At 50.3% G+C, this 19710-nt stretch overlaps 1 protein-coding gene across 6 annotated transcripts in view; it reads right to left on the bottom strand.

Annotated features, from left to right (window-relative positions):
- Ptpru (protein tyrosine phosphatase receptor type U) overlaps positions 1-19710 on the bottom strand; it is a 75461-nt gene that overhangs the window by 25606 nt on the left and 30145 nt on the right. For 3 of the 6 annotated variants that reach the window (XM_036177041.1, XM_036177040.1, XM_036177039.1), the window contains exons 9-16: positions 16383-16492; positions 15919-16120; positions 15521-15623; positions 12592-12865; positions 11924-11960; positions 11011-11149; positions 8149-8178; positions 6697-6854 (exon numbers count right to left, since the gene is read on the bottom strand). In XM_036177041.1, the coding sequence (XP_036032934.1) occupies positions 6697-6854; positions 8149-8178; positions 11011-11149; positions 11924-11960; positions 12592-12865; positions 15521-15623; positions 15919-16120; positions 16383-16492 (1053 nt within the window). The remainder of the gene's footprint in view (positions 1-6696; positions 6855-8148; positions 8179-11010; positions 11150-11923; positions 11961-12591; positions 12866-15520; positions 15624-15918; positions 16121-16382; positions 16493-19710) is intronic. The other 3 variants (XM_036177044.1, XM_036177043.1, XM_036177042.1) reach the window with 1 other exon arrangement.

Raw genomic sequence — 19710 nt, forward strand, 5'->3', positions numbered from 1 at the left:
CAAATGCTGGGGTTACAGGCACTAGCCATCACACCCTATGTATGTAATGCTTGTGATCTAACCCAGGGCTTCCTTCACATCAAGTAATCATGCCATTCCATGAACATCCCAGCCCTCCTTTTTCCTTGTTTGTTTGGGGTTGGTTTTTTGTTTTTGTTTTTGTTTTTTTGGTTTTTTATTTTTTGGTAAAATGAAGGTTGATGATTACCACTAAGCAATGTAAAACTGTGAGAATTCGAGAAAGGAAACTGCAAAAAGGAAGTAAGTGCACATCGAACTTGAAAACGTACATGAAACAGACAAATTCCCTGACAAATGTAACACCAATTGCATCATTTTCTGATATATGTGTGATATTTTTATAGACATATCAAAAAATCCAAAGTGACTCAAAAACAGAAAGTCTGAAAGCCTGGCTCATTTAAAGACGGTGATGATAAATTTTAAGTCTTGGGTGGGGAAGTGGCTCAGTGAGTCTCGGTGCCTGTCACTAACTCTGCCGACCTGAGTTCAATCCTCGAGACCCACACAGTTAAAAGGAGAGAACCAACTCTTACAAGCTGTCTGCTGACCACCCACATACACACACAGTGGCACTCATGTACCTACAGACATACACATATATGCACAGAAAATATGTAAATAAAAATGTCACCTATTAACAACTTCTCAAGACTCTTGATAGCACTAATTGTGTCTGACGCTTACATGACGGTAGCCCTGGTCTCCATTTCCCAGGATCACTCTGGACTCCTCAATTAGTCCTTGAGTTCCCTAGGAGAGGAACTATATAGTTCACTCATCTCTCGTTCTTCCCCCATCTCCCCCCCCCCTCCTCCCATCCCCCACCCTGCCTTTCCCAAGGACACTCAGCAGCAAGGCCTGTGCCAACCCCACCTCAACACCTTTTTTAAAGAGCCTTAAGGGTTCTTATTTATTTACTTTGGGTTTGTCTTTTGTTTTGTTGTTGTTTTTTTGAGACAGGGTTTCTTTGTGCAGCCTTGGCTGTCCTAAACTCACTCTATAGACCAGGCTGGCCTCGAACTCATAGAACTGTCCTTAGTGCATGAGCTGGCTGTCTGAAACCTTGGGCTTACACAGGGACACTTTGCTCAGTCTGGAAGGAGGTGACAGGACCTGCCTGTACTGAATCCACCAGGTTTAAATGAATCCCCAGGGGTGCCTTGATCCTGGAGGACATGGGAATGGAGGGGAGGGGCTGGGGGGAAGGTGGGGGTGGGGGCGGGAGCGGGGAGGACAGGGGAACCCATGGCTGATGTATAAAATTTAAAACACATAATAATAAAGAAAAAAATAAAAAATAAATAAAATAAATAAATTCGCACACATACACACATTAAAAAAAAAAAAGAAATCTGCTGTGGGATGTTCTGTGTGTCAAATGTGTTGATCTGATTGGTTGAAATAAATAAAGTGCTGATTGGCCAGTAGCCAGTCAGGAAGTATAGGGTAGGTGGGACAAGGAGGAGGAGAATTCTGGAAAGTGAAGGCTGGGGAGGGAGATACTGCCAGCCGCCACCATGACAAGAAAGAGATAAGGTACTGGTAAGCCACGAGCTACATGGCAAAGTATAGATTAATAGAAATGGGCTATATATAAGAGCTAGACAATGGTAGGCCTGAGCTAATGGCAGTTTAAATAATATAAATGTCTATGTGTTTATTTTACAAGTGGGTTGTTGGACTAACAGGGCTTGGTGGCACCTGGAGAGAAGCTCTCCAAATCTGGGTTGGGGATTTAGTTCGAAGATGTGAAAGTGTCGCTCGCTTCATCAACCAATGAAAGGGAAACCATGGCTATTGCAGTAAGGACAGGCGAGAGTGGCTGGTAAGTTTAATGACTGTTTAGTCTAAAACCCACTTAGCAAACTGAAAACTGAAGGGAATTATTAACCCCCAAACCCTCAGCAAACTAGTCTCCATGTTTAAACGTTGGAAGCATCTTCTTAAAGCCAGTAACTCAAGACAAATATGCCTACCTACTATGACACTTCTACTCACTATAATACTACAGGTATGTAGTTAGAGTTTCAATTGCTGAGACCAAACACCATGACCACAGCAACTCTTATAAAGGAAAACAATTAACTAGGTGGCTTACAGTTCAGAGGTCAGTCCATTATCATCATGGTGGGACACGGTGGCATGCAGGCAGACATGGTGCTGGAGAAGGAGCTGAGAGCTTTACATCTTGATCCGTAGGAAACAGGAAGTGGTCTGGGATACTGGGCGTGGCTTGAGCATATATGAGACTTCAAAGCCTGCCTCCACAGTGACACACTTCCTCCAACAAAGTCATACCTCCTAATAGTGCCACTACCCTTTGGGGATTATTTTCTTTCAAACCCCCACAAGGTACCCCACAGTGATGTTCAGAAAATCATGGAAAGAAAAGCCTAGAACAGTGTTTCTCAATGATGTGGGTCCAGACCCCTTAGGGGGAGGTTCACATATCAGATATCCTGCATATCAGATATTTACATTATGACTCATAACAGTAGCAAAATTACAGTTATGAAGTAGGAACAAAATAATTTGATGGTTGGGCATCACCACAACATGAGGAACTATATTAAAGGGTCAAGATGTTAGGAAGGTTGAGAACCACTGTCCTAGAAGAAACGGAAGTGCTGGTGTCTGCGGATCCTCTGACGACAATGGAGACCTGAAAGATTCTACAAATACATTAGAACTAAGAACATCTATTAATCCCAGCACTTCGGAGGCAGAGGCAGGCGGATCTCTGTGAGTTTGAGGCCAGCCTGGTCTACAAAGTGAGTTCCAGGAAAGGCGCAAAGCTGCACAAAGAAACCCTGTCTCGAAAAACCAAAAACACAACAATATCTATGGGGGAGTATAAACTTAAGACCAAGCCATGTATCAAAAATCAACTACAAACTGGGTGTGGTAGCATACACCATTAATCCCATCACTCTGGAGGCAAAAGCAGGAGAATCTCTGAGTTTCAGGCCAGCCTGGTCTACAGAGCAAGCTCCAGGACAGCCAGAGCTACAGTGAGATCCTGTCTCCAAAAGAGAAAGAGAAAAAAATGATGGAGAGAGCAAGTTAAGGAGCTGTTTTTAAGTGCACTGCTTGCAATCGAAGTAAAAAAAAGAACCAGTAAAATGGCTCAGCAGGAAAAGGGGCTTGCCACTAAACCTGATGATCTGAGTTCAAATCCTGGGGGACCCACAAAGTAGAAGAAAAGAACTGACTCCTAAAAATTGTCCTCTCTCTCTCTCTCTCTCTCTCTCTCTCTCTCTCTCTCTCTCTCTCTCTCTCTCTCTCTCTGACACACACACACACACACACACACACACACACACACACACACACCATAATTTAAAGTTTCTGAGTAGGAGACCTAGAGAAAGTACAGCTTAGTATAAGACACTGCCCTTAGCGTGCACCAAGCCTGGTTCAGTCCTCAGCACCAAAGAGTAAAGAGCTTGATGTAGCTCCCAAAGGATGTACAAGAGTTTATGGAGAAAAATGTAGTTGTAAGTAAGCAAGGCGACATGTGTCATGTTCATGCACAGCGTCCGTGAGAGGAAAGGTGCCTTCTAAGACCTCGGTTCTCTTAAAATTGATCCGTAGATCTGATATGAAGCCACTTGAAAAGAGTTCTAAGCTTTCTTAGCAGAGAAATTGCAGACACAAAACACATGAAGAGCGAAGGGGGTGGGCACATCTCAGCTACCAAGACAGCTAAGAGCACCCCGTGACTTCAGCCCAGAGGTCACAAAACTGCCCGATAGAAGAGAGCCAGAACTCAGTCCACACATGGCGGCACAGTGGCGGACTGGCGGGGCATTGAGATGGCTCAGCAGGTAAAGGCGCCTGCCGCACAAGCCTGGCGCCCTGAATTTGATTCCCCAAAACCACCCAGATGCCGAGGAAGAAGACAGACTCACAAAATTGTCCTTCAGCCTCTGCATGTCCACAGTGGCACAAGCCCCCCAACCCCACCCCAGGTGAAATACGCAGAAAAAAAATCAAAAGCAAGCTTTTAAGAAAGTGATACAGAAGTTGCTCATTATTCCTGTGGATTAAAGAAAATCCTTAATTCATGCCACACACAAAAATAGATTCCAGAGAAAGATTTAAATATGAATTGCAAAATATGAAGTTTGAAGGAACAAAGGGTTAAAAAATGCTTAATGACATGTGTGTATGTATGTATGTGTGTGCCTGTATATGTGTGTATATGTATGTGTGTGTGCATGTGTATGTGTGTATGTGTGGTGTGTGTGTGTGTGTGTGTATGGTATGTATGTGTGTGTATATGCATGTGTATATGTGGGGCGCAGATGTGTGTGTATCTGTGTGTGTGTGCACACTCCTGTGGGTGGGTGCCCATGCATGTGGAAGTCAGAGGCTGACATTGGGTGCCCTCTCCACCTCATTTTTCAGGACCTGGAGCTCACCACTTCAGTTCCACTAGCTGGCCAGTAAGCTCCAGGGACCTCGTGTGCCTGGCCTTTAAAGGCTGAACCATCTCTCCAGCCCTTGCTCGGCCTTTGAAAGGTTGGCTCTGGGGCTTGAACCCAGGTCCTCATGCTTGTGCGGCAAGCGCTTTACCCAGAGTCATCTTCCCGGCCCCTGAGACATCTTCCCGGCCCCTGAGAAGAAGTCAAAGAACAACAGAAAGTGGAAGCCACAGAGAAAATAACTGACAAATGTAAGGACATTAAAATAAAGACTTTTCTATTCCTCCAAAACTGCTATAAATAACCCGGAAAGACGAGCTACAAACTGGGGAAAGATATTTGCAATTCATAGGCAGCAAATGATTATTACCCTGAATATATAAAGAACTCCTAAAAACCACTAAGAAAGCAACCAAAAAAACCTAACAGAAAAATGAGGTGAAAGATGTGAGCAGGCGTTTCATGGAAGAAGAGGCCTGAATGCCAATCATGCCTGGAAAATGTGTTCAACCTCATTAGCACTCAGGAAATGCAAATGAAGACTATAGAAAATCACCCTTCCATACAAACCAGCTCCGCAAAGGGAAGGAGGCTGGCGAATCCTAATCCTGGTGTACAGCAACAAAGTCTTTCACATGAGAAGGGGCGAAGCAAAACTGCTTTGGGAAACATCCTCGTCCCATCTCAAGAGGTGGAAAGCGCACGTACTTCATCACCAGTGGGTTGACGTCTAGGATCTCACAGGCAGGAGTGTCTAAAGACCTACATAAAGGTTCTCAGAAGCCCCGCTGTGCCAACAGGAAACCAGAAGCGATAAATAGTCGCAAAGAACGCAACTGTAACATAACCACACAATGGAAAAACGATACAACAGCGAACAGTTCATGAATGACGGCAAAGCCGAATGTCCACATGGGCAAGTATGAGAACATGACACTGTCTTGAACTATAGCGTGTGGCTTCCTTCTAACAAAGCTAGAGCATGAGTAAAATTACACAGTGTGCTCTTTGGGAAATATGTACATGTGGTATAGACGACCTTAAAAGGCCAGACAGTTGGGCAGACGGACTGGAGAGATGGCGCAGATGTTAAGGGCTTGTTGCTCTTTGTTGTTTGCTTTCTGTTGTTGTTTTGTGAGGGGTGCTGAGGTTAGAATCCAGAGCCTCCTGTGTGCTACATAAGCACTCTGCCACTGTACTTTTTGCAGGGGACCAGGGTTCAGTTCCCAGAACCCACACCACCTCCAAGGGAACCCAATGCCCTCTACTGTCCTCCTTTGGTACTGCAAGCACGTGGTGTACATACAGGCATACAGGCAGACACACATAAAACAAAAATAAAAAACTCTTTCAGGACAAAGGCCAGATCATTGTGAATAAAAGTTTCAGGAGTATTTATCTGAGAGGGCAGCAGGGGTAGCTGGGAAGCAGTATCTGCGACAGTTCTGAGCAGCCAGTGGTTCACTGGTATTCAGTACGATTATGGCTTTAGTCACAAACAGTGTCTCAGTGGTGTTCCTATTTTCTTTTGTATAAATCAACACCAGCCAGGTGGTCGTGGTGCCTGCCTTTAATCTCAGCCCTCAAGAGGCAGAGGCAGGTGGATCTCTGTTAGTTCAAGGCTATGCTGGTCTACGGAATAAGTTCTAGGACAGCCAGGGCTACACAGAGAAACCCTGTCTCAAAATACCAAAAACAACAAAAACACTAAACAAAGTAAAAAGATGGAGAACAAAGGAAGTCAGGGCCCAGCACCTAGCAGGTGACTCGCTCTGCTCTGGCAATTGGGACACAACACCAAGTAATTCACATATGCTATCTCATTTGGACAACACAGCAGCCCTGTGGAGAACTGGTCTATCAGCAGAGGTGACCTTCTTCCCACTTTATATGTGAAGAAACAGACATCTAGAGAGCTTAATTAAGCAACTTGCCCTAGGTCACACAGCCTTATAAAGAAGAGATCTCAGAGGCCAGTCCAGGGCTGTGTGACTGCAGACTGGTTGTCTCCACACCCCCAGCTACTGGACCCCAGTGTGGCAAGCAGTAGATGCCCAATAAGAAAGAGGTGAGGGTGTGCTCATCACCTCACTGCTGTGCTAGCAGAGTACCTCTAAGCCCCTCCAAGCACAGTGTCAACACACCCCATGTATTCTTTGCATTTCTGGGCCAATATTAGCACACAGAAGGCAGGGCTCTGTCCTGTGACCTGTGAGCCTGGGGGATTGGGATGGCCAGTACTTACCCCGGGGACTGTAGCCAGGAGCATCCATGAAGGACAGGCCCAGCCGCTCATCCTCCTGCAGGGTGCTCTGGTCCGTGAAGCTGCGGTCCACAGCACCCATCATGTGAGTCTTCTCCTGGCGGTAATTGACGGTGGCCTTAGTCATGTTCACTGGCTTCCTGCACAAGGGGACAGTTGGAGACACTGGAACTGTGAGTGGAGCCAACAGCACCCAGAGATGGGAGGGAAGGTCCAGCTCTCAGAGCCTTGGGATTGGGAGTCAGCAGCATTGCTAATGCATCTCCAGATACAGAAGGGACATGGCCTATCCTCTTCACTCACCAGCCAATAGCAGCCATGATAGCTGGGACCTTGTTTCCTCTGCCTTCTGGCCCCAAGGTCTCAGGAGACAGAGCACCAGCTCACTCTAGACCTAATTAGGTGTTACTGCAGAGCCACAAACCAGAAGAAGATTAACCCAGACAGCCCCAAACACCCACCTCCTGCAAGCCTCTGCGTGGGAGCTCCCTCCTTCCTATAGGAGAAGAACTAGGCCTTCTGAGGACGGGTCAAGGTCTGCTCTGCCAGCTCAGGGGTCTCCCAGGGAGCACCAGCTCCATGGAATCCTATCAGCCACCTGCCTGAATGTGGCAGGGAGAAGAAAGAGCAGCCCTGCCTGGGACACTTCATGGGTGGAGACCTCAGTCTGCGACTCCCAGGCTCTCAGATAGGAAGCAGAAGCACAGCTCTGTGGCTGAAAGGGCAGGATATCTACACAGAAATGACCTGGGGCCATGTGGAGGCTGAGAAGACCCTGCCAAGCTGGCTGAACAATGAGACCCAATAGAACCCTTTGGTGAGTGGAGACTGGCGTAGAAGGCAGTCTCCAGTGGTAAACCACAAGGCTCTGTTCCCAGCCAGGGGACCTCAGCCTCCTTGGAAAAACTATAAAAACAAACCCATCAGGTCCACAGGAGACAGAGCATGGGGGCTGACGGAGGACACCTGACTCCACCGGCCTCCGGCTGATCCCAGTGTGAAGAGGAGGTGGATGGAATTTAATGTACACACTCAAAAGTTCCGAATTTAGGATCAAAAATTATCTACATGAATTCATGGGGAGGAAAAGCAGCCATGTCAGCAATTCCTTGGAGTGAGGGGAGGAAAAGTGGGGGCTGGCGCTGGGAACCAGCAGGGTAAGGGACAGGTTCAGGAAGCATGGGAGCAGGGGAGGCGGTGAACCTCAGTGGAGAGAGGTCACTGAGCCCCAGGAAGGTGATGTGAGCTGCAGGAGGGCTGGAAGAAGGACAGAACCAGCAGACTGTAGAAGCATTGCTGTGGCAAAGGGTAAAGATGCCATGAGGGAGGGAGGCCGTGGAGAGGGGCTGGCATTGACAGCCGGGGAGGGAGGGGGAGAGAGGGAATGATCAGGAGGGCAGGCCCTGGGGCCCTAGGGTGGTCAGAATTACTCACGGGTAGTACGAGTAGGCATAGCGGTCTCTCCTGGCAGCGTGCAAAGAGAAACAGCAATGTGACCCGGCTTCCCTCCCAGAAGGAAGGGACCACACAGGTCAAGGGGCCATCCTTAGTCTAAAGACTGGCCAGACTCAGTCACTGTGAGCTCAGACTGAAAGCCCTTCCAGAATCTTCCCACAGTGTGCTGCTGAGGGAGGCAAAGAGTCTGAGGGCTGCCCAGGTTTTGCAGTCACACATACATGTGCAGAGACAAATACACACACACATGCACACTCACATATGCATACACTCATACACAGAAATACACACTGGCATACACATCCACATGAATTCAAACACTCAAAGGCACCTTCCCCCATCCATGCCTGCTCTGGCCTTTGCAGATAGCCCCCACCCTCAGGCTCTCCTCTGCATCCTCCACAGCCCCTGAGCAGCAGCCCTGCGCATACACCTCAGCCTAGGAAGGAGAGTAGCTAGAGTCAAGGAGAAGCAGGGTGGAGAAAGCCCAGCAAAATGGAGAAGCCCCAGCAGGGTAGAGAGGCCCCAGCAGGATGTCTAGGCAAACGTAGGGCCCACTCTTCCTGCCTTGACTGACTCTGACTACAGGTCTCATTAAAAAACCAGGCCACCCTCTCTCTGGATACCCAAAGCTTGTGTGAAAAGTCTCACATTGAATTAAGACTGCTACTGATTGGTAGAACAGTTGCATGCTCAAGGCTCAGGGCTCAGTCTTCAGCACTGAAAAAAAATCCCATTTCACAGATGAGGAAACTAAGTCACAAGTTGTCATGGCAAAGGCCAGAGTCCCCCAGGTCTCAGGATACTTGTCTCAGGACCCTGGCCCAGGAACTCTGGTGCCCCCTCCCAAGGCTCCATCAGGCCCAGGGGTGGACACTGCACCTCCTACTCAATCCATTATATTTGCAACACAGGCTGATCTGATACCTGTTCAGACCCCACAATGCAAACTGGGGGAGCCCTGAGGAATGCACTGGCTTGCCAAAGCCAGGACCAGGGGCACAGGGCTGGCCACCGTGGAAATGAGTGACTTTTAGAGGAAGTAGTAACATGCAGTGCTGGGAAAGAGAAGGGTCTTAGAGGCCTCCAAGATAAGCACTGAGATGAGTTAGTGACTGTATAATGGGGGCAGTCTCCTACTGACACCCTGACTATACGCCTATGACCCACCCTGTCCTGGCCAAAGCTTTATTTGCAGGGTGTGGGGATGATATTGCACATGGCAATTCTCTCCCCTCAGGGGAGATTTTTAGGAACTCAAGTACACCCCAGCAGTTCCACTTATAGCCTCCTCCACCACACTCTACTTAGAGGCCCCTCTCAGGCCTCTGCTGGGCACAAGCGCAGAGACCCGCCATTGTCAGGGAGCCCTACCATGAGGCCTTCACATCTGCAGTGAAGTTCAGAAGCCTGAGTTCAGAGCAAACCCCACCACTTTACCTAGAGACGCGGGCAACTCACTTTAATTACAGGCTCTCCGTCAGAGAAAAGGGAGCCAGACCTGTTATCCGTCGGGATCCAAGAAGGAAATGTTCTCGGATAGACCCCAAGTGCCAGAACTCGCCTGGCACATTCTGGGTACTCAGTAGCTAACGCTCCTGGCACACAGTCATTCCTCATTAAGTGATCATTAAAAATAGTGTGTCTCGAGACACTGTTCTTTGACTTCAGAAGAAAAAAAAAAATCTGAGCCTGAGTCCATCCCACACACAACCTCCATTCCACTGGCACACCATATCTCTATTGCTGATGGTCCTAGCCAGCTCTCTGTCCCCTCCCTGGATCCTACTTATCTGCTCCCGGCAGCCCAGAGAGCCGGTGCCAACCAGCCTGTGTGTGCCTAGCCTGGCAGCGGCAGGGGCTACGGAAGCCAGAGTCCAGATGGGGAAGCAGGAGGCTGGCTCCGCCTCTGGGTCCTAGGGTGACCTTGGGCAGGTCCACTGCCCTCTCTAGGGCTCAATTATGGTGCTTGAGTCACCGCGTTCTGGAGATGCCTGGTGAGAACGAGGTGGTGAGTGTGTGGCTGCAGGCAGAGGGGTCTCAGGAGTTCCCACCCTGCCTCCAACTCAGTTTAAATCACTGGGCTCCAGGTGGGGAGGTTGTTTTTGTTTTAGTGCTTTGAGCTTTTGTTTTGTTTTTGAAATGGGATCCCAAGTAGCCCAGGCAAGCCTTGAACTCAGTATACAGCAGAGATGACAAAGATGGCCTTGCACTTTTGATCTCCTGCGTCCATCTCTGGAATGTTAGGATCACACATGTGTGCTATCATTTCTGGTTTACACCAGGCTGGGGACCAAGCCTTGGGCTCTGTGTGTGCTAGGCCAGCACTCTGCAAAGTGAGGGGGTCATCAGCTTTGACAAGCTCTGTTGCTTTGAAACCATTCTAAACACTGGACCAGATGTCCTTCAACTCCCTGGCAGCTCTCTCACTCTGGGGCTCTGAGCTTGCACAATCCGTCATGGCAGATACCTTGGCTAGAGGGCCAAGTCACTGTCAGGTCGCCACTGTGCCTTCCTATTGGAACAGCCCCTCTAGGGCAAAGGAGGGCAGTGCCTGCTTCCAGCGCGGCTCGTTGGCACCAGCCAGAGTACCCATTCCTGGAGAGTGGCTCCTGGCACCAGCCAGACCTGTGTTCCAGCCACAACAGTGCCCTTTGCTGAGTCTGACTCCTGCTGCCCAGTGTGTGTTAATCCACAGGCCCAATGCCCAGGCTGGCAACCCTCCACATACTTTACCACGGCATAGGGGAGGGGGGTGCATGACAGGGTCTGCTCTACCAACCCCAGCCATGGCTCCTCCATGCCCAGCAGGCCTTCCAGGGGCGGGAAACCCCTACTCACCCTTTGCGGATGATGACAATGATGGCCCCCAGGAGGAGAATGAGAACAGCGAGGCCACCTGCACAGATGCCCAGGATGAGCCCCATCTCCTCGGATCTCTGGGACACTTCAAGGGGTCGCTTGCTCTCCTTGCAAGCAGCTGGGAAGAAGAAACAAGACAGAGAATCAGAGACTACCTGGCCCCACAGGCCAGGATCCAAGCACCAAGATGCTGAACACGCTGCCCAAACATGCATGCACCAAGGCCCAGCACTGCACCTAGGCACTGCCCCACCTTTCAGTCAGAGATCTGTCTTCTCACCCCACCTCTCAACCAAGAGCCTGCCTTACATATTCCAGGACAGTCTCCCTCAGCCTGCTCGCCTCAGCCTCCTTAGAGCGCCCCACACACACACCAGGAGCTTCAGACAGAAAACTGGGGACACCTGGGGCCTTGAGGCCTACCCTCTTGCTCTCCTAGGAGGGCGAAAGTACCTGTGCCACAGATGAGACATCCCAGAATGTAACCAACCACATTCCATGTCTAGAGGAGGGATGGTCCTCACACCACAGCCTCCCTGCCTGGTCCCACCTGTCTCTCCCACCATAGGAAAAGGAACATATACAGAACCCAGAACCAGGGATCAGTTACCACCACCCTCAAGACACAAGCATGTTGGCTTTCTCTCCATAGGCTGGTCCCTGTCTCTGTCAGGGGCCCTTCTGTCACTATGGGGAGTGTGAAGGGTGGGAGAGGCTGCCTGTTGTCCAGCTTAAGAGAAGAAGCCCCTGAAGTGGGCACCAGGGGGTTAAGATCTTCCTGACTGGAGCCTGCCAACCACAGGCCTAGGCTCTCGTAACCCCGTCTGCCCCGGGTCCCCTGGAGATGTACAGATGAGAGGCCATGCCTGGGCAGGGCAGACAGTGGACTCACCTTTCCTGGCAATTCGGATGCAGTTCATCCGGGTTTCCTGGAAGTACAGATGCAGGGGCTCAGAGACACAAAAGCCAAACCCACACTCCTACAGCTCAGGAACCCTTGTCGGGATCGCTTGTACTTGGCCAAGGCTCACAGGTCAGACACAAACTGTTAACTAAGGACACTCCATAGAGCTGTGCCTTGAGACCAAGACATCAAAGAACACGAAAACAACATGAGAAAGTAGGGTGGGGCCTCAGACATGAGGGCAGGAACTAGATCCAGGGGTCGGCTTAAAAAAAAAAATAAAAAAAAAAAAAAAAAATGGAAGAAGCCAGGGCTGGAGCACTAAGGTTCCAGAAGCCCAGAGAAGAGGGCAGAGCCCAGGGAGGAAGAAAAGTCTGGAGTGGAGGGAGGCGGGGTCTGGGACTCTAGTGGTGGGCTCTTGGGAAGAGGTATCTGAGAGAAGGCAGGGCCTCAGGAAGTAAGGGAACCTGGTCAGCAGGAGTGTGGGGTCATCTGTGGGGAGAAGCCTGGGATTGGGAGGGTGATCTAGAAGAGGCTAGGGTATAGAGGAGTCCAGGGCCAGGTCTCAGGCCCCAGTGGTAGGTCCCCCCCAAAGGCTCCCCACCCTACAGCCCACCACCCCAGTCTACACCACCAGGACCCAACTGGCTCCTCACCCCTTTCAGGTGGCTTGCTGCCTGGAAGTAGATGAGGTAGGCCTTCCTGGGTTCGAGTGGTGGGTTCCAGAAGCCACGATAGGTCTGGTTGTCACCCACAGTGAAGGGCATGGCCTCAAGCAGGCTGCTGGCAGCCAGTTCGGCCCCAAAGTAGTGCACCAGGCCGCGGGCCAGTGCTGCCTCAAAGGTCAGAGGAACGGAGAAGCAGTCCTGACCTCCAGGCTCCCGCCGTGACCGCCGTGGCCGCTCTTCCTCCACAACCACCTGGTACACGCTGGACAGGGGGGAGATGGCGCAAGTGACCACAGAGAGCCCAGAGAGCCTTCAGGTAGCGAACGTCAGGGGGCCTTAGTTCCGCCTCTTTCTAGCCCAGCAAGTCACAGAAATGCCCAAGCCTCAGTTTCCTCCTCTGTGAAATGGGAGTGACCCAGGATGTAGACAGAAAGGACACTTAGGTAGTAAATGTCCGCTGTTATTGCTGCCACTGATTGCAGCCTTGCTCAGTGACATTAAACCCTAATGCCCACTGGAGCTCATCAATGAGCCCTCTTGTGTGTGACACAGAACCTTGGAACATAGAAACACTCAGTGGCTCTTCCCTGGGTCAAGGATGGCTAGTGTAAGACCACATTTATTGCACTCAGGTGAGAGGTTTTGTGCTGATGCTAGGGGATCGCCTCCTGGAACTAACTGTCCCCAGCAGGAAAGAGACATCACTAGGCAGACAAGCATATCCTGCTGCCGCTGTCTAGAGCCCTCTCGACCCTCAGGCAGCCCTCTGTCTGCAAACTAGAACCCACTGTGCCCCGCAGGGCCCTCCTGCCCTGACTTGTGTCTCTGCTCCTGACCACTGGGGTTTTTTTTTAGCACCTCGAGGAAGGGACTTTGGCTGTGGGCTTCTCCAGTCCACTGTGGACTGAGCCAGAGCGAACATGTGAGGTCTGAGATGTTTAAATCTTTCCTCTCAGCCTCCATCACAGCTCAGCCTGTGACACCCATTTGGAACACCCCGTCGGCCAAGCTCTGCTCTGGGAAGCAAGAATGCCTCCGCCTTCCCTCCAGTTTCCAATACAGAGAGTCAGTTCACTGCCTGTCACAAAACTACTGCAAACACCAGCCCAGACCCCTCTCAACAGCCCCCCATACTAGGGTCAAGCCTCCCCCAGCTCCAAATGTTCCCAGGAGGTGACAATAATCCACATTAGCCCAAAGCTGAAATGATGTCTAAGGAAACAGTGCCTCAGAGAAATGAGGGTCACCCTGTCCACCATGTTCCATCTCCTTATTCCCATCTAGCTTGACCAGTCCAGCTCACAGGATCCCTCAAGAGGACACTGAGGGAGAAGTTCCAAGTCCTCCCTTGTGTGGTGATGCCACACAAGGACCTGGAGACATCAGCAAAGAACATAATACCTACAGGGCCTGAGGGTCAGCCCAAAGCAGGCGGCGGCGACAAATACGAGGGAGAGACCCAGCAGGTGAGGAAGAGAAGGTAAAGGACAGGATGAGAAGGTGGAGGGTTACCTAGGACCTGTGACCAATCTAACCACCTTCGTGGGACAGCCCCAAGCCCCCATTAAAGGAGGAGACCCAAGTGGCAGAGAGGCTCTGTGACTTCTAAAAGTCACACCCAACCCTCACATCTCCATGCCAGACACACCACAACGGCAACCCCGAGGTGACCCTACTCACACACACCCATCTTTACTCCAGCGCACACGCAGACGTGCGCGCGCGCGCGCGCGCGCGCGCGCACACACACACACACACACACACACCCCAGAGGTTTTGCAGGTCAAGACAGCTGACATAGCTGGTAACTTGATTAGATTGAGAAACACCAAGAAGATTGGTAAAGCAAACTTCCAAGCGTGTGTGCAAGGACATGTCCAGAGAGGGTCACCTAAGAGTGGAAGACCTGTCATGAATGTGGGGGTACCATTCCATGAGCTGAGGGTAAGGATGGAATAAAGTGGGGACAGGAGAAAGACAGCCAGCTGGAACCTCTGATTCCCAGTCACTCTGAGCTAAATCACTGCCCCCACTACCTGCCATACATTCTCGCCACCCTGGTTTTTGCTAAGTAGACAGCTCCAAGCGACCATGGACTGAGGATTCTGAATCCATGAGCCAAAGCCCTTCCTCCCTCCAGTGGTTCTGCTAGCATGTTTAATCACATGCTCTGCACAGGGTTCCATGAGCTTAAAATGACTTTGTGCACATGAAGTCCCAGGGCACTGTCAGGCTGGCCATGAGTCATACCTGCATGAACACCTGCATGCTCTCAAACACATGCAGACTGGTACTGACACCCCCCACCACCATGTGCCTCTCATTCACCCTCACATCTCCATGCCAAACACATCACAAAGGCAACCCTGAGATGACCCCATTCACACACACTCCCCACGTATACTCCAGCACACACACACACACACACACACACACACACACACACACACACAAACACACAGAGCAGAGGCAGCCATTGTGACATCAGTGATTAACCCAGAGTCCTCTAGAGAGTAGAGAGCAGAAAAGCTACATGCTAGGCCATCCCCATGGAGATGGCCTTAACTGACCGGTTCCCTACCCTAGCCTTCTAGAATGCCCATTCCTGTATCTCCAGGAACATCACTAGTTAGAAAATACAAGGCCCCAAGAGTTTCACTTCTCCTAAGCATCTAAGGAACCACCCTGGGGAGGTCTAGTTCCTTCTAAAAACCAGACAATGTCCAGGAAACCCATGATATTTACCAGCAGAAACCTGTAGTCTTCGCTGGAAATGAGTAGCTTCAAGCTTTCCACTGCCCAGAATCATGATGTACCCTCCTCAACCCTGAGCCCAGGCAGGAAATAGGACAACCAGAGAGCTGGCCATATCAGAGGAGAGACCTGTCGCCTACCCTCTCCGCGCTGGTTTTCCCACCTGATGGGTGCTCCGCGACCCTGGGCTGGTCTCAGCAGCACTGTGATGGTGTTCTCAGACTCACCCAGGGGTGATGGCATGTCAGCATAATCAAAGCTGGGAGCTGAGAAGAGACAGGGACACAAGCATGGCGCCTGGCCACCTCCAACCCTCTTATCATCATGTTCTCCTAATCTAAGCTTCCATGGCCCCCATCTTAGGCACTGACCTCTGACCTCAACCCTCTGATTCCACGCGCCATAGTCTCCTGACCACTCTGATTTAGTCCTGACTCCTGACTTGAAGACTTTAAATGGTCCGCTTATCTCATCTAGGCCCTCTGTACCCACACTAGGCTGCTCCACCCTTCAATAGCCTTGGAACCCTGGGACCCTAGGCTCCCTCCCAAGGAAGCTCACCTGAGATGTTGGTGGTAATCTCAGTGAGAGCCGCCTGGCCGAAGCCCTTGCTGGTACGGGCACGCACAGAGAAGAGGTAGGTGGTGCCGGGGTGCAGGTTGGAGAAGACATGGTAAGTCTCATTTCGGAGTTTGGAGATGGTACGTCGTGGGCCGGGCACGTTCACTGCTGGGTCCGAGGACTCGATGCTTTGGTAGCTGATCTGGGGGCAGAGGAGCAGGTAGGTGGAACAGGACAAGGATGGTCGTCCCTGTCCCAGGAACCCCACCCACACCATCCACTATAATCCATGGAAACTAGAGATGTACTGGGCTGCCCCGCCCCCCCCCAACATGCAGAACTCACAGAGCACAGACTCTGGCCATCATGGAAGTAGCTTTAAGGCCCACTTCTGTCCTCTCCCATGTCTCCCTCTGCCACAGCACAGGAAGGAACTTTGACCTCCCACCTGGGCCCCTGTTCACCTCATACTGAGTGATGAGGCCATTGGGCTCCTGGGGCTCCTCCCACTTGAGAAAGATCATGTCCTCCAGTGGAGTGAAGGTTAGGGACTCCGCTGCAATCCCACCAGGCACTGGGAGGGAAGGGTGGAGGCAGAGGAAAGTGGGCTTTGGCTCCAAATACCAGAGTTCATCTGTCAGCCTTGCCTCCTCCTAGCTGTTCTGCTTGGGCCATTCTCCCTGAGCCTCAGTTTCTGCATCTATGAAATGGGCATGACATAGCCCCTCTCTCGCCAGAAGTAAATAATGTATGCAAAGTTCAAAGCTCGTGAGGCCCATTCCACACGGGCCAAAGCGTTCCTTCCACTTTCCGCAGGTTCCACTCAGGCTCCTGTTTAGCCAGCTGGCAGTGTTCATGACACACAGATATTTACCAGAGAAAGGAAAACAATTGCAACAGGGGGTCAGGATCAGGGGTGGAGATGTTTTCCTGTCTAAAAAGATCATAATTACATAAATGGTCTCAATGAGACTGAAGATAATTAACTGACAATTGATATAACTGACAATTACATCATACACACGTGCTATGAAAATTTCCACACGTGCACTGTGAGGTAGGTCAGTTTAGTTTAGGCTGCATTGTATACTCTTAACAAGCATGGGGCAGGCAGCTTCTGACTGGGAAAACACTTTGATCAACATTTGTGAGGAAGCAGAGGCCATCAGGCAGGGGCAGTGGAAGAAAGGGTAAGAACCAGTAAGAGCTGGCCTGAAGAATTGGCTCGGGTCAAGCCTGAGGACCTGAGTCTGGATCCCCAACATCCATGCAAAAGCCAGGACTCTGGTGTGCATCTGCAGCCCAGCCCTGGGGGGTGCGGGCAGAGGCGGGTGGTTGCTTGGGGCTCGTTGGCCGTAACTGGCCAGCTGAGCTGAACTAAGGAGATCCAAGCTCAGTGAGACCTTGTCTCAAAAAATAAGAGGAAAAGCAATGGAGGAAAACATCAACCTGTGGCCTACACACACACACACACACACACACAGAGAGAGAGAGAGAGAGAAAGAGAGAGAGAGAGAGAGAGAGAGAGAGAGAGAAAACAATGAAAGCTAAGCATTCAGTTAAAGCAAGAATTCCCAATCATTCCCCACCCACCTAAAGAGAAAAAAAAAAAAAAATGACAATCAACAATACCAAGTGACATTAAGATCACAGGACCAAGTTTTCATTCACGGCTTAGTGGAGTATAAATCGGCACAATCACCACCAGTGGAAAACTGTCTGGCTAAATCTACTAAAGATGAACACACACCCTTGCAACCTAGCCATTCTCTCCTACACACAGCCACATGGCACTTGAATATCTACCAAAAATAATCTACACAGACTCTCCTCAAAGCATTGTTCAAAGTAACCAAAATCGGAATCTGCCCAGAGACTCACCAACAGCTAATAGAAAGTAACTGTGGTAGATTCATTCCTGGAGGGAACCACACAGCAGTGAGAAAGTATTCATTCACTAGGGCCACGCACACCACAGTCCGGTCTCCAGAGAGCATACTATTCACCGAAACAAGCCGGCAAAAAGCAAGCATCTACTGTATGATTCTGCTTACACATAGCCCAGAACCAAGCAAAAATGAATACACAGTGTTATCGGGAGGGGTAATGGCTGCCCGTGGGAGGCAGTGGACACAAGGAGCATTAGTGGCCTCCTGGGGTGTTGGCGATGTGATTTCTTCATTTGGATGTGAGTTCCCTAAAGTGTCCAGTCTATGGGAATTTATTGGACTAACCACTTAGGATAAGAGGCCTGGACAGAAAAACGTGGCCTGACCATAATCCTGGGGACCAAATGACACGCAGAGGTCATGAGAGTGGAGTAGCCTGGTGTTCAGCCATAGACTGTGCAAAGCTTTGGGGCAATCCCAGCCATTGCTTCTTCCTGCCCTGAGACACTCTTGAGTGCAGCCTACGCACGTGCTCAAGGTGGTCGGTGTCTGGGGAGAAAGCAATGATGTGGGCTGAATTTTATATGGGCTGCCGCTATTAGGAATAGAAACTGTACACAGGACAGCAAGAAAACCGGCCAGCCAGTCCTCTGACAGGTTCTTGGGAGTCTGCGGGAATTTAGGGAAGGCGACGGGCATGTGATGGCTTTAGAGGGCAGCTGCAGACGCGGTGGGTCTGCCGGGTGTGGTGCTGTGGACCTGTAAGCCCAACATGTGGGAAATGGGAGTGGGAGAACTGCCATGCCATACATCCAAGGACAGCCTGCACTCCTGGTGGGACTGCCACACAAAATCAAAAACAAAAGAAAGTAACTCAGGGTGGGAGAGGACGTGGTCCTCAAGTGTGGCTCAGCACATGCGAGGTGGTGGGCTCAGTCTCCAGCCCGAAACCAAACAACAAAACCAGCTTACAGGCAGCTTTATAAAGCCCTGCTCTACCAATCACAGACTTGCTATGTGAGGTCACCTGTCAATACAGGAAGAGAGACAGCAGCCTGCCACAGGGGGCTGAGTGCATCGATACATAGAATCCATCCATGCGGTATCTGATGTGGAGCAGACAGTGTGGGCCATTTGGAACACTGCACACAACAGTGGCGGGATGCGATACAGGGGACACCTACCAAAATTTAACCACTTGCTGGACCACAAAGCAAGGGTCAAGTTTCAAGACTAAATTTAAAATTCCTATTCTGACCACAGTGGCTTAGAGGCCAGAAATCAATAACAAGAAGATAATTAATTAGAAGTACTCGTTAGTGGACTGGGGATGTGTCTCAGTGGTAGAGTGCCTGCACAAGGCCCAGGCATCAATATCAACGCCCAGTATGTACACATACACACACACACACACACACAGAGAGAGAGAGAGAGAGAGAGAGAGAGAGAGAGAGAGAGAGAGAGAGAGAGAGTTAGTTCTAAGTGCTTAAAAATTAAGCAAGTGGCCAGACAATGGTAGCACACCCCTTTAATCCCAGCACTTGAGAGAAAGAGGCAGGTGGATCTCTGTGAGTTCAAGGCCAGCCTGGTCTACAGAGTGAGTTCTAGGACAGTCAGGGCCACACAGAGAAACCCTGTCTCGGAAAAAAGAAAAAGAAAAAGAAAAAGGAAGGAAGGAAGGAAGGAAGGAGGAAAAGGAGGGAAGAAATGAAGCAAGTTATTCTAAATAACTTTTGAGCTAAAGAGGAAATTAATAGCAATTAGAAAATATTTTAAACTGAATAGTGATGAAACAGAACATATCAAAACGTATGGGTGGGCTGAGGACAGAGCTCAGTGATGCACAGCACCTGCCTATCGTGCAAGTCTGAGGTAATGTCCCAGCACTGGATGACAACAGCAA

The sequence above is a fragment of the Onychomys torridus genome, chromosome 2 (assembly GCF_903995425.1).
Source record: "Onychomys torridus chromosome 2, mOncTor1.1, whole genome shotgun sequence".
Taxonomy (NCBI): domain Eukaryota; kingdom Metazoa; phylum Chordata; class Mammalia; order Rodentia; family Cricetidae; genus Onychomys; species Onychomys torridus.